Genomic DNA, 17,235 nt, shown 5'->3' with positions numbered 1-17,235 from the left:
ACACTAAAATATGATTAAAAAGTTATTTATTTAGCCTGAGATGTTTTTCTTTAGAGCGAAATGAGAGGCAGTTCTTATAATAATAAAACCCTTCATACTCTTGTGCTACTTTTGCACATAACTAAGAAACATTGCTTTAATCAATGAATAGCAATTGACTTAAAATGAAGCATCAACAGCTCAGGTATCCATCAGCTCTTAGAATGATTTTTGGTATGTGATATTGATTTTCCCTCTCAAAAGCTGTACCATGCATGCATTTGTAAATGAAATGCCATAATACAATGACAAAATGTACTTATCAATGTCAGCCAACATAAAGTGTCTCACTCAATCTCCCACTCACCCGATCCTCTCTCCGTCCGCATCAAAAAATTGAGACCTCTGTGGGGGAATGCTGAGGACGGCGTTATCGTCTCCAGTGTCCTCATCATCGAAGTCAGAGGTGTTGAGGAAGTCGAAGCTCTCCAGGGCGCTCTCCACCGTCAGACTGAGGCTGGATGATCTGCTTCTGTGGCCTGGGAGACGACACTGGAGAGGGAAGGGCGGGGGTGGGGAGGAGAAAGTGGGTTAATAACTCTTTACTTGCAGCTTGTACATCTTTGGTTCTATCGCTGGATTTTGTGACATCTGAATCCAAGTACTTTACAAAAGTAATACTCGGATTCATCCTGGAAAACATGGCACCAAGAGACATGGCACACAATAGTGTTGAGGGCAGGTGGAGGATTTAAGAAGCATGTAATATCTAGTCACCATGTTGGGCAAGGAACAAAGAAAAAAGAAAATCTAGTTTGTTTGAAAAGTAACATTTCCTGACACAACTTGAAATGTTTTGTTCATTCAGGGTCAAAATTTAAATTTAGAATTACATCGTCCACATGTGTAAATATAAAATGGACGCATATTAAGGGTTCAGTCACCTTGAGTAGGTCTTCCAGGCGCATCACTTCCTGTTCCAGGTCCTGCAGCTCTCGGCAGCGGTGAGTCAGTGACTCCAGCCTCATCAGCAGGCTGTGGATGGCCTCCTCCAGGCTGCTCTCCAGGAAAGCCCTGCTCCCCTCGCCTGCCCAGCTCAGGCTTCCTCCACCTTCAGTAGAGCTCCCACTGGGTGGCACAATTTCAGAGGAAGTCAGCCTCTTCACAAGCTGCCTGGTCAGGCTGCCTGCCTCCTCTGTGTCAAGTTCCACAGGTTTCAGTTCGTCCGCGTGATCCAGGAAAACATCCTCTGGAGCCACGGTAGACAGGTGGCTGTCAGAGCACAACGACGGGGCAGCTGAACCACAGTTGGAGCCAGAATTTCGCTGGGACTCTGTGCGCTCCCACTCTGAGTCCTCTGCCACCTCAGCTTCATCACTGGCGAGGCTGGCGCTGGTGCCCCTACTCCCTCTACTACCCGTCTCTCCATCCTCCTCGTACTCCTCCTCTTCTTCCTCCTCTAAATGCTCCTCTGCGATGGAGTCCTCTCTTGTTGGGAGGATTTGTGTAGGTGATGGTTCCATTTCTGGAGGAGTGACGGTGATCTCCGGGTTGGACTGGCCGGTGGAGTGGGAGCTCGGGGCGGGGCTGGGGCTGGGCGTGGAACCAGAAGTGTCAGAGAAGGTGAAGGAGAGACGCTTGCATTCAGCCACGCCACAGCCGCCATTCTCAAAAACGTCATCTGGTAAAGTGGACTGAAAGGAGAGACAGGAAAGTAAATATTTGGAAGCTAAAGACTGAGATATCGCATGAAATCAGTGCATGTAAGAACTTAAGTACAAGAGAAAGCTCTCTCAAGTGGAAAAAGATTCAGCATACTCTGCTTTTTCTCTCTAGATTCTTATGACCTGACCTGTTCAACCAAGACAGAATCACAGCGATGTAAATCTTAGTAGGAAAACATCACAAGAACAAAGACAGCTTAAAGCATGTCATGCAAATAAACATGCAAACAGCCACACATGGCATTCAGCAGCCCACAGAATGGGACTGGACAAGCCCAAGCAAGGGCCACAAGTCCACACCAGCAGAGAAGTACATCCCCATCATGTCGGTGAGGCAGGGGGCACACAAGAGTCAGGTTAGGAGGGTCAAGGGGCCACAGCACACTCACATAGACCTCCAGACTGGATTTGGGCCTTGGCCGGAGTGAGGCCAGGTCACCAAACGAGCGACTGCGCCTTAGCTTCTCTAGCAGGGTGTCTCGGAGCATGTGCAGGAAGGAGAGGCGCTGGCGCTCCACGGGATATGGCCGCCACTTCTTTACACAATGCACGCAGGGTGTTGCGTATTTGAGTGAGGGCAGGTGAGTGGGATACAGGAGGGATGGATAAACGTGTAGAGTGGGACAGAGTGTGGGTAAAGGGTTTTGATGTGGAAATACAAAGTGGAGGGGGATAGCAGGGAAATTGGTGAGGGTTAGTTAGGGGGTATGGCAAGCATTGCTTACATAAAAATGATGCATCAACAGAAAATTGTGAGTCTTAATCAAAATTTCCTGATAGTATGCAGCAGAGAGTACACAGGGTTTGTGTGTGTAAGGATTTCACAACTAAGAACTACAGATACCCACAAAATCATCTGTCTCCCACCACACCAATGAGGCTAAAGGAGGTGTATGTGTGTTGGACTCACAAAGAAGGAGGTGTCCTGGAAGGTGGGGGTCTCTGGCGTTCCCTGGCTGTAGACTGACACTCGTCTCTGGAGAGCTGTGGCTTTGCTTACGTTGCCGGACGACAGAGTGAGGTCCTCGACGTCGAAGGGGCTGGACGGGGAGGAGTGAAAACAAGGCACTTAATGTGATTGCACTATGTGATTTACCCCTGCGTACCCACTGTATAAGTGATGTCATTCATTCGGTGTTGTCAGAGAGCAGGATTTATTTTCCTAGTTACTGCAGCTACTATTACATGTTTCTCCACCAGATGGCAGGATAATACAAGTCATGTAGACACTGAATTTACAGCTACGCCACTAACAACAGCAACTGTGTTTCTGTATCAACTAAACATATGGACAGACCCATAACAGATTGTATGAGGATCAAAACTAGTTTGAGACTGTATTTCACAACAATGATACACAGCAGCAGTGATACCAGCAGGAGTGTTCAAAGGCTCTTTGAAAAAATTTTACTGAAACAATGTAAATTCAACATGTATTCCTTCATTAAAGTGAAATAAAATATGCTCAACCCACTGAAAGAGTTTATGGGCTGAAACTTTGGTGTATGATGTTTTCATTTGATGTTTTTATGCCTTACTATACTATGACTTTTTATGCCTTGCTATACTATGACTTTTTTTTGCCTTACTATCCTATGATTTTTTTTTTCCTTACTATATTATGACTTTTTATGCTTTACTATAGTATGACATTCTTATGCCTTACTACTATGACTTTTAATAACTTACTATAGTATGACTTTTATGCCTTACTTTACTATGATGTTTTGTGACGTTTTTATGGCTTACTATGATATGACATTTCTATGCCTTACAATATTATGATTGTTTTGCCTTACAATACTATGACATACTTATGCCTTACTTTGATTTTTTATACCATACTATACTTTCACTTTTTATGTCTATGACATTTTTATAACTTACTATACTTTGACTTTTTATGCTTTACTATACTATGACTTTTTATACCTTACTATACTATGGCATTTTTATCCCTTACTATACTATTACTTTTTATGCCTTACAGTAATATGACTTTTTATGCCTTACTATCCTATGATTTTTTGTTATGTTATTAAAATATGACATTTATATGCCTTACAATTGTATGACTTTTTTATGCCTTACTATCCTATGATTTTTTGTTGAGTTACTAAAATATGACATTTTTATGCCTTACAATAGTATGAGTTTTTGTGCCTGACTATAATATGACTTTTTATGCCTGACAATACTATAACGCTGTTTGCCTTATTATACTATAATCGTTTTACCTTACGATACTATGACATACTTATGCCTTACTTTCATTTTTTTATACCTTACTATACTTTCACTTTTTATGCCTTACTATACTATGATGTTTTTATAACTTTCTATACTATGACTTTTTATGCCTTACTATAATATGGCTTTTTATGCCTTGCTATACTATGACTTTTTATGCCTTACTATAATATGACATTTTTTGCCTTACTTTACTATGACATTCTTATGCCTTACTATACTATGACTTTTTATGGCTTACTATAATATGACATTTTTATGCCTTACTATACTATGACTTTTAATGCCTTACTATACTATGACTTTTTATAACTTACTATACTATGACTTTTTATGCCTAACTATAAGATGACATTTTTATGCCTTACTATAATATGACTTTTTATGCCTTACTATAATATGACTTTTTATGCGTTACTATACTATGAGTTTTTATGCCTTGCTATAATATGACATTTTTATGCCTAACTATAATATGACATTTTTATGCCTTACTATACTATGACTTTTTATGGCTTACTATAATAAGACATTTTTATGCCTTACTATACTATGACTTTTTATGGCTTACTATAATATGACATTTTTATGCCTTACTATACTATGACTTTTTATGGCTTACTATAATATGACATTTTTATGCCTTACTATAATATGACTTTTTATACCTTACTATACTATGACTTTTTATGGCTTACTATAATATGACATTTTTATGCCTTACTATACTATGACTTTTTATGGCTTACTATAATATGACATTTTTATGCTTTATTATAATATGACTTTTTATGCCTTACTATACTATGACTTTTTATGCCTTACTATACTATGACTTTTTATGCCTTACTATAATATGACATTTTTATGCCTTACTATACTATGACGTTTTTATGCCTTACTATAATATGACATTTTTATGCCTTACTATAATATGACTTTTTATGCCTTACTATAATATGACTTTTTATGCCTTACGATACTATGACATACTTATGCCTTCTTTTGATTTTTTTATACCTTACTATACTTTGAATTTTTATGTCTTACTATACTATGACATTTTTATAACTTACTATACTATGACTTTTTTGCCTTACTGTAATATGACGTTTTTATGCCTTACTATAATATGACATTTTTATGCCTTACTATACTCTGAATTTTTATGCCTTACTATAATATGACATTTTTATGCCTTACTATACTATGACTTTTTGTGACTTACTATAACAAGACATTTTTATGCCTTACTATACTATGACTTTTTATGCCTTACTATAGTATGGCATTTTTATGCCTTACTATACTATGACTTTTTATGCCTTACTATACTATGACTTTTTATGCCTGACCATACTATGACTTTTTATGCCTTACTATAATATGACATTTTTATGCCTCATTATATACTATGACATTTTAATGCCTTACTATACTATGACGCTTTAATGCCTTACTATACTATGACTTTTTATGCCTTACTATAATATGGCATTTTTATGCCTTAATATAATATGACTTTTTATGCCTTACTATAATGTGACATTTTTATGCCTTACTATACTATGACGTTTTTATGACTTACTATACTGTGACGTTTTTATACCTTACTATACTATGACATTTTTATGCCTTACCATACTATGACTTATGCCTTACTATACTATGACGTTTTTATGACTTACTATACTATGACTTTTTATGCCTTACTATAATATGAAATTCTTTATCTTAATATACCATGAGTTTTTATGCCTTACTATAATATGACATTTTTATGCCTTACTATAACATGACTTTTTATGCCTTACTATAATATGACATTTTTATGCCTTACTATAATATGAGATTTTTATGCCTTACTATAGTGACGTTTTTATGACTTACTATACTATGACTTTTTATGCCTTACTATAATATGACATTTTTTGCCTTATCATACTATGACTTTTTATGCCTTACAATACTATGATTGTTTTGCCTTACGATACTATGACATACTTATGCCTTACTTTGATTTTTTCATACCTTACTATACTTTGACTTTTTATGTCTTACTATAATATGACTTTTTATGCCTTACTATAATATGACAATTTTATGCCTTACTATACTATGACTTTTTATGCCTCATTATATACTATGACATTTTAATGCCTTACTATACTATGACGCTTTAATGCCTTACTATACTATGACTTTTTATGCCTTACTATACTATGACTTTTTATGCCTTACTATAATATGACATTCTTATGCCTTACTACTATGACTTTTTATGACTTACTATACTATGACGTTTTTTGCCTTAATATACTATGACGTTTTTTGCCTTACTATACTATGACATTATTTTGCCTTACTATACTATGACAATCTTATGCCTTACTATACTATGACAATCTTATGCCTTACTTTTACTTTTTATGCCTTACTATGACAATCTTATGCCTTACTTTTACTTTTTATGCCATACTATCCTATGATTTTTTTTGCGTTACTAAAATAAGACATTTTTATGCCTTACTATAATATGACATTTTTATGCCTTAATATAATATGACTTTTTATGCCTTACTATACTATGATTTTTTATGCCTTACTATACTGTGATGTTTTTATGCCTTACTATACTATGACTTTTTGTGCCTTACTATACTATGACGTTTTTTGCCTTAATATAATATGACATTTTTATGCCTTACTATACTGTGACGTTTTTATGCCTTACTATAATATGAGATTTTTATGCCTTACTATACTGTGATGTTTTTATGCCTTACTATACTATGACTTTTTGTGCCTTACTATACTATGACTTTTTGTGCCTTACTATATTATGACTTTTTATGCCTTACTATACTATGATTTTTTTGGGGGGTTACTAAAATATGACACTTTTATGCCTGACCATACTATGACTTTTTATGCCTTACTATAATATGACATTTTTATGCCTTACAATACTATGACATTCTTATGCCTTACTATACTATGACGTTTTTATGACTTACTATACTATGACTTTTTTATGCCTTGCTATACTATGACTTTTTATGCCTTACTATAATATGGCATTTTTATGCCTTAATATAATATGACTTTTTATGCCTTACTATAATGTGACATTTTTATGCCTTACTATACTATGACGTTTTTATGACTTACTATACTGTGACGTTTTTATACCTTACTATACTATGACATTTTTATGCCTTACCATACTATGACTTATGCCTTACTATACTATGACGTTTTTATGACTTACTATACTATGACTTTTTATGCCTTACTATAATATGAAATTCTTTATCTTAATATACCATGAGTTTTTATGCCTTACTATAATATGACATTTTTATGCCTTACTATAATATGAGATTTTTATGCCTTACTATAGTGACGTTTTTATGACTTACTATACTATGACTTTTTATGCCTTACTATAATATGACATTTTTTGCCTTATCATACTATGACTTTTTATGCCTTACAATACTATGATTGTTTTGCCTTACGATACTATGACATACTTATGCCTTACTTTGATTTTTTCATACCTTACTATACTTTGACTTTTTATGTCTTACTATAATATGACTTTTTATGCCTTACTATAATATGACAATTTTATGCCTTACTATACTATGACTTTTTATGCCTTACTATAATATGCAATTTTATGTCTTACTATACTATGATTTTTTATGCCTTACTATACTATGACTTTTTATGCCTTACTATAATATGACAATTTTATGCCTTACTATACTATGACTTTTTATGCCTGACCATACTATGACTTTTTATGCCTTACTATAATATGACATTTTTATGCCTCATTATATACTATGACATTTTAATGCCTTACTATACTATGACGCTTTAATGCCTTACTATACTATGACTTTTTATGCCTTACTATACTATGACTTTTTATGCCTTACTATAATATGACATTCTTATGCCTTACTACTATGACTTTTTATAACTTACTATACTATGACGTTTTTTGCCTTAATATACTATGACGTTTTTTGCCTTACTATACTATGACATTATTTTGCCTTACTATACTATGACAATCTTATGCCTTACTATACTATGACAATCTTATGCCTTACTTTTACTTTTTATGCCTTACTATGACAATCTTATGCCTTACTTTTACTTTTTATGCCATACTATCCTATGATTTTTTTTGCGTTACTAAAATAAGACATTTTTATGCCTTACTATAATATGACATTTTTATGCCTTAATATAATATGACTTTTTATGCCTTACTATAATATGAGATTTTTATGCCTTACTATACTGTGATGTTTTTATGCCTTACTATACTATGACTTTTTGTGCCTTACTATACTATGACTTTTTGTGCCTTACTATATTATGACTTTTTATGCCTTACTATACTATGATTTTTTTGGGGGGTTACTAAAATATGACACTTTTATGCCTGACCATACTATGACTTTTTATGCCTTACTATAATATGACAATTTTATGCCTTACTATACTATGAATTTTTATGCCTTACTATAATATGCAATTTTATGTCTTACTATACTATGATTTTTTATGCCTTACTATACTATGACTTTTTATGCCTTACTATAATATGACAATTTTATGCCTTACTATACTATGACTTTTTATGCCTGACCATACTATGACTTTTTATGCCTTACTATAATATGACATTTTTATGCCTCATTATATACTATGACATTTTAATGCCTTACTATACTATGACGCTTTAATGCCTTACTATACTATGACTTTTTATGCCTTACTATACTATGACTTTTTATGCCTTACTATAATATGACATTCTTATGCCTTACTACTATGACTTTTTATAACTTACTATACTATGACGTTTTTTGCCTTAATATACTATGACGTTTTTTGCCTTACTATACTATGACATTATTTTGCCTTACTATAATATGACAATTTTATGCCTTACAATACTATGACATACTTATGCCTTACTATACTATGACTTTTTATGCCTTACTTTTACTTTTTATGCCTTACTATGACAATCTTATGCCTTACTTTTACTTTTTATGCCATACTATCCTATGATTTTTTTTGCGTTACTAAAATAAGACATTTTTATGCCTTACTATAATATGACATTTTTATGCCTTAATATAATATGACTTTTTATGCCTTACTATAATATGAGATTTTTATGCCTTACTATACTGTGATGTTTTTATGCCTTACTATACTATGACTTTTTGTGCCTTACTATACTATGACGTTTTTTGCCTTAATATAATATGACATTTTTATGCCTTACTATACTGTGACGTTTTTATGCCTTACTATAATATGAGATTTTTATGCCTTACTATACTGTGATGTTTTTATGCCTTACTATACTATGACTTTTTGTGCCTTACTATACTATGACTTTTTGTGCCTTACTATATTATGACTTTTTATGCCTTACTATACTATGATTTTTTTGGGGGGTTACTAAAATATGACACTTTTATGCCTGACCATACTATGACTTTTTATGCCTTACTATAATATGACATTTTTATGCCTTACAATACTATGACATACTTACTATGCCTTACTATAATATGACATTTTATGCCTTAATATACTATGACGTTTTTTGCCTTACTATACTATGACATTATTTTGCCTTACTATAATATGACATTCTTATGCCTTACTACTATGACTTTTTATAACTTACTATACTATGACATTTTATGCCTTACTACTATGATTGTTTTTGCGTTACTAAAATAAGACATTTTTATGCCTTACTATAATATGACACTTTTATGCCTTACTATACTATGACGTTTTTATGCCGTACTATAATATGACATTTTTATGCCTTACTATGACCTTTTGTGCCTTACTATACTATGACTTTTTATGCCTTACTATACTATGATTTTTTTTGCGTTACTAAAATATGACACTTTTATGCCTGACCATACTATGACCTTTTATGCCTTACTATAATATGACATTTTTATGCCTTACTATAATATGACGTTTTTATGCCTTAATATAATATGACATTTTTATGCCTTACTATAATATGACATTTTTATGACGTTTTTATGCCTTACTATAATATGACATTTTTATGCCTTACTATACTATGACTTTTTATGCCTTACTATACTATGATTTTTTTTGGGGGTTACTAAAATATGACACTTTTATGCCTTACTATAATATGACATTTTTATGCCTTAATATACTATGACGTTTTTTGCCTTACTATACTATGACATTATTTTGCCTTACTATACTATGACATTTTTATGCCTTACTACTATGACTTTTTATAACTTACTATACTATGACATTTTATGCCTTACTATACTATGATTGTTTTGCCTTACTATACTATGACATTTTTATGCCTTACTATACTATGACTTTTTGTGCCTTACTATACTATGACTTTTTATGCCTTACTATACTATAATTTTTTTTGCGTTACTAAAATATATCACTTTTATGCCTGACCATACTATGACCTTTTATGCCTTACTATAATATGACATTTTTATGCCTTACTATACTGTGACGTTTTTATGCCTTACTATACTATGACATTTTTATGCCTTACTACTATGACTTTTTATAACTTACTATACTATGACATTTTATGCCTTACTATACTATGATTGTTTTGCCTTACAATACTATGACATACTTATGCCTTACTTTTACTTTTTATGCCTTACTATTCTATGATTTTTTTTGCGTTACTAAAATAAGACATTTTTATGCCTTACTATAATATGACACTTTTATGCCTTACTATACTATGACTTTTTGTGCCTTACTATAATATGACTTTTTGTGCCTTACTATAATATGACTTTTTGTGCCTTACTATACTGTGATGTTTTTATGCCTTACTATACTATGACTTTTTGTGCCTTACTATACTATGACATTTTTATGCCTTACTATACTATGACTTTTTGTGCCTTACTATACTATGACATTTTTATGCCTTACTATACTATGACTTTTTGTGCCTTACTATACTATGACTTTTTATGCCTTACTATACTATAATTTTTTTTGCGTTACTAAAATATATCACTTTTATGCCTGACCATACTATGACCTTTTATGCCTTACTATAATATGACATTTTTATGCCTTACTATACTGTGACGTTTTTATGCCTTACTATACTATGACTTTTTGTGCCTTACTATACTATGATGTTTTTTGCCTTAATATAATATGACATTTTTATGCCTTACTATAATATGACATTTTTATGCCTTACTATACTGTGACGTTTTTATGCCTTACTATAATATGACATTTTTATGCCTTACTATACTCTGACGTTTTTATGCCATACTATAATATGACATTTTTATGCCTTACTATACTGTGACGTTTTTATGCCTTACTATACTATGACTTTTTGTGCCTTACTATACTATGACTTTTTGTGCCTTACTATACTATGACTTTTTATGCCTTACTATACTATGATTTTTTTTTTGGGTTGCTATACTATGACGTTTTTATGACTTACTATACAATGACTTTTTTATGCCTTACTATAATATGACATTTTTATGCCTTACTATACTATGAGTTTTTATGCCTTACTATAATATGACATTTTTTTAACTTACTATACAATGACTTTTTATGCCTTACTATACTATGACTTTTTATGCCTTACTATACAATGACTTTTTTATGCCTTACTATAATATGACATTTTTTTGCATTACTATAATATGACATTCTTATGCCTTACTACTATGACTTTTTATAACTTACTATACAATGACTTTTTATGCCTTGCTATTCTATGATTGTTTTGCCTTACGATACTATAACATACTTATGCCTTACTTTTACTTTTTATGCCTTACTATCATATGATTTTTTTTGCGTTACTAAAATAAGACATTTTTATGCCTTACTATAATATGACACTTTTATGCCTTACTATACTATGATTTTTTTTGCGTTACTAAAATATTACACTTTTATGCCTGACCATACTATGACCTTTTATGCCTTACTATAATATGACATTTTTATGCCTTACTATAATATGACATTTTTATGCCTTACTATACTGTGATGTTTTTAAGCCTTACTATAGTATGACTTTTTATGCCTTACTATACTATGACTTTTTGTGCCTTACTATGCTATGACGTTTTTTGCCTTAATATAATATGACATTTTTATGCCTTACTATACTATGACTTTTTGTGCCTTACTATACTGTGACTTTTTATGCCTCACTATACTATGATTTTTTGGGGGGTTACTAAAATATGACACTTTTATGCCTGACCATACTATGACTTTTTATGCCTTACTATAATATGACATTATTTTGCCTTACTATACTATGAAATTTTATGCCTTACAATACTATTATTGTTTTGCCTTACAAACATACTTATGCCTTACTTTTACTTTTTATGCCTTACTATCCTATGATTTTTTTTGCGTTACTAAAATAAGACATTTTTATGCCTTACTATAATATGACTTTTATGCCTTACTATACTATGACGTTTTTATGCCGTACTATAATATGACATTTTTATGCCTTACTATACTATGACCTTTTGTGCCTTACTATACTATGACTTTTTATGCCTTACTATACTATGATTTTTTTTGCGTTACTAAAATATGACACTTTTATGCCTGACCATACTATGACCTTTTATGCCTTACTATAATATGACATTTTTATGCCTTACTATAATATGACATTTTTATGCCTTACTATACTATGACTTTTTGTGCCTTACTATACTATGACTTTTTATGCCTTACTTTTACTTTTTATGCCTTACTATAATATGATTTTTTTCGCGTTACTAAAATATGACATTTTTATGCCTTACTATAATATGACACTTTTATGCCTTACTATACTATGACGTTTTTATGCCTTACTATAATATGACATTTTTATGCCTTACTATACAATGACTTTTTGTGCCTTACTATACTATGACTTTTTATACCTTACTATACTATGATTTTTTTTGCGTTACTAAAATATGACACTTTTATGCCTGACCATACTATGACTTTTTATGTCTTACTATAATATGACATTTTTATGCCTTACTATAATATGACATTTTTATGTCTTACTATGCTGTGACGTTTTTATGCCTTACTATACTATGACTTTTTATGCCTTACTATACTATGACTTTTTGTGCCTTACTATACTATGACGTTTTTTGCCTTAATATAATATGACATTTTTATGCCTTACTATAATATGACATTTTTATGCCTTATATACTGTGACGTTTTTATGCCTTACTATAATATGACATTTTTATGCCTTACTATACTATGACTTTTTGTGCCTTACTATACTATGACTTTTTATGCCTTACTATATACTATGATTTTTTTTTTGGGTTATTAAATATGACACTTTTATGCCTGACCATACTATGACTTTTTATGCCCTACTATAATATGACATTTTTATGCCTTACTATAAAATGACCTTTTTATGCCTTAATATACTATGACGTTTTTTGCCTTACTATACTATGACACTATTTTGCTTTACTACTATGACTTTTTATAACTTACTATACTATGACATTTTATGCCTTACTATACTATGATTGTTTTGCCTTACAATACTATGACATACTTATGCCTTACTTTTACTTTTTATGCCTTACTATCCTATAATTTTTTTTGCGTTACTAAAATAAGACATTTTTATGCCTTACTATAATATGACACTTTTATGCCTTACTATACTATGACGTTTTTATGCCTTACTATACTATGACCTTTTGAGCCTTACTATACTGTGACGTTTTTATGCCTTACTATACTATGGCTTTTTGTGCCTTACTATACTCTGATGTTTTTTGCCTTAATATAATATGATATTTTCATGTCTTACTATAATATGACATTTTTATGCCTTACTATACTCTGACGTTTTTATGCCTTACTATAATATGACATTTTTATGCCTTACTATACTGTGACGTTTTTATGCCTTACTATACTATGACTTTTTGTGCCTTACTATACTATGACTTTTTATGCCTTACTATACTATGAATTTTTTTGGGGGTTACTAAAATATGACACTTTTATGCCTGACCATACTATGACATTTTTATGCCTTACTATAATATGACATTTTTATGCCTTACTATAATATGACATTCTTATGCCTTACTATACTATGACGTTTTTATGACTTACTATACTATGACTTTTTTATGCCTTGCTATAATATGACATTTTTATGCCTTACTATACTATGACGTTTTTTGCCTTACTATACTATGACATTATTTTGCCTTACTACTATGACTTTTTATAACTTACTATACTATGACATTTTATGCCTTACTATACTATGATTGTTTTGCCTTACAATACTATGACATACTTATGCCTTACTTTTACTTTTTATGCCTTACTATCCTATAATTTTTTTTGCGTTACTAAAATAAGACATTTTTATGCCTTACTATAATATGACACTTTTATGCCTTACTATACTATGACGTTTTTATGCCTTACTATACTATGACCTTTTGAGCCTTACTATACTGTGACGTTTTTATGCCTTACTATACTATGGCTTTTTGTGCCTTACTATACTATGATGTTTTTTGCCTTAATATAATATGATATTTTCATGTCTTACTATAATATGACATTTTTATGCCTTACTATACTCTGACGTCTTTATGCCTTACTATAATATGACATTTTTATGCCTTACTATACTGTGACGTTTTTATGCCTTACTATACTATGACTTTTTGTGCCTTACTATACTATGACTTTTTATGCCTTACTATACTATGAATTTTTTGGGGGGTTACTAAAATATGACACTTTTATGCCTGACCATACTATGACATTTTTATGCCTCACTATAATATGACATTTTTATGCCTTACTATAATATGACATTCTTACGCCTTACTATACTATGACGTTTTTATGACTTACTATACAATGACTTTTTATGCCTTGCTATAATATGACATTTTTATGCCTTACTATACTATGACGTTTTTATGCCTTACTATACTATGACTTTTTATGCCTTACTATAATATGACATTTTTTGCCTCAATATACTATGATGTTTTTTGCCTTACTATAATATGATATTTTCATGTCTTACTATAATATGACATTTTTATGCCTTACTATACTCTGACGTTTTTATGCCTTACTATAATATGACATTTTTATGCCTTACTATACTCTGACGTTTTTATGCCTTACTATAATATGACATTTTTATGCCTTACTATACTGTGACGTTTTTATGCCTTACTATACTATGACTTTTTGTGCCTTACTATACTACGACTTTTTATGCCTTACTATACTATGAATTTTTTTGGGGGTTACTAAAATATGACACTTTTATGCCTGACCATACTATGACATTTTTATGCCTTACTATAATATGACATTTTTATGCCTTACTATAATATGACATTCTTACGCCTTACTATACTATGACGTTTTTATGACTTACTATACTATGACTTTTTATGCCTTACTATACTATGAATTTTTTGGGGGGTTACTAAAATATGACACTTTTATGCCTGACCATACTATGACATTTTTATGCCTTACTATAATATGACATTTTTATGCCTTACTATAATATGACATTCTTACGCCTTACTATACTATGACGTTTTTATGACTTACTATACTATGACTTTTTTATGCCTTGCTATAATATGACATTTTTATGCCTTACTATACTATGACGTTTTTATGCCTTACTATACTATGACTTTTTATGCCTTACTATACTATGACTTTTTATGCCTTACTATACAATGACTTTTTATGCCTTACTATACTATGATGTTTTTTGTTTTACTTCACTATGACGTGTTTTTGCCTTACTATACTATGTCATTGTTATGCCTTACTACTATGACTTTTTATAACTTACTATACTATGATGTTTTTATGTCTTACTATACTATGACATTTTATGTCCGTGGTATACTATGACATTCTTATGCCTTACTATACTATGATTTTTTGTGCCTTACTATACTATGATTTTCTTTTGTGTTACTAAAATATGACATTTATATGCCTGACCATACTATGACTTATGCCTTACTATAATATGACATTTTTATGCCTTACTATACTATCACATTTTTATGCCTTCCTATAATATGACATTTTAATGCCTTACTATACTATGACTTTTTATGCCTTACTATACTATGACTTTTTATGCCTTACTATAATATGACATTTTTATGCCTTACTATACTATCACATTTTTATGCCTTCCTATAATATGACATTTTTATGCCTTACTATACTATGACTTTTTATACCTTACTATACTATGATGTTTTGTGACGTTTTTATGGCTTACTATACCATGATGTTTTTATGCTTTACTATACTATGACATTTTATGCCTTACTATACTATGACTTTTTATAACTTACTAAACTATGACTTTTTATGCTTTACTAAACCATGACTTTTTATACCTTACTATAAAATGATGTTTTTATGCGTTACTAAAATATGAAATTGTTATGCCTTACTATACTATGACTTTTTATGCCTTACTATACTATGACTTTTTGTGTCTTACTATAATATGACATTTTTATGCCTTACTATACTATGACTTTTTTATGCCTTAATATACTATGACTTTTTTATGCCTTACTATACTATGACTTTTTTATGCCTTAATATACTATGACTTTTTTATGCCTTACTATACTATGACTTTTTGTGCCTTACTATACTATGATGTTTTGCCTTACAATACTATGACATAATTATGCCTTACTTTTACTTTTTATGCCTTACTATCCTATGGTTTTCTTTTTGCGTTACTAAAATATGAAATTTTTATGCCTGACCATACTATGACCTTTTATGCCCTACTATACTATGACATTTTATGCCGTGGTATACTATGGCATTTTTTGCCTTACTATACTATGATGTTTTTAATACCTTACTATTCTATGACATTCTTATGCCTCAATATAGTATGACATTTTATGCCTTACTATTCTATGCCTTACTATTTCAGACGTGGAATCATTTTATATGTGAAGTCTGGACAAGGTTTGTAGCCCCCCCTGCAAAATTTGTGCAAAATTATGTAACATGGCTACAGCAGCAAATACGCACCTTTATGCAATTTGGCAAATATATACATGCTTATAATGTAGAAATGGGGCAAAAA

The 17,235-nt window shown here is 31.2% G+C and overlaps 1 protein-coding gene across 6 annotated transcripts in view; it reads right to left on the bottom strand.

Moving 5' to 3' along the window:
• ripor2 (RHO family interacting cell polarization regulator 2) overlaps nucleotides 1-17,235 on the bottom strand; it is a 90,536-nt gene that overhangs the window by 6,189 nt on the left and 67,112 nt on the right. For 4 of the 6 annotated variants that reach the window (XM_056399383.1, XM_056399384.1, XM_056399381.1 and 1 more), the window contains exons 12-15: nucleotides 2,614-2,743; nucleotides 2,093-2,239; nucleotides 924-1,673; nucleotides 347-531 (exon numbers count right to left, since the gene is read on the bottom strand). In XM_056399383.1, the coding sequence (XP_056255358.1) occupies nucleotides 347-531; nucleotides 924-1,673; nucleotides 2,093-2,239; nucleotides 2,614-2,743 (1,212 nt within the window). The remainder of the gene's footprint in view (nucleotides 1-346; nucleotides 532-923; nucleotides 1,674-2,092; nucleotides 2,240-2,613; nucleotides 2,744-17,235) is intronic. The other 2 variants (XM_056399382.1, XM_056399386.1) reach the window with 2 other exon arrangements.

The sequence above is a fragment of the Seriola aureovittata genome, chromosome 16 (genome assembly GCF_021018895.1).
Source record: "Seriola aureovittata isolate HTS-2021-v1 ecotype China chromosome 16, ASM2101889v1, whole genome shotgun sequence".
Taxonomy (NCBI): domain Eukaryota; kingdom Metazoa; phylum Chordata; class Actinopteri; order Carangiformes; family Carangidae; genus Seriola; species Seriola aureovittata.
This window is presented reverse-complemented; position numbering and strand designations above follow the sequence as displayed.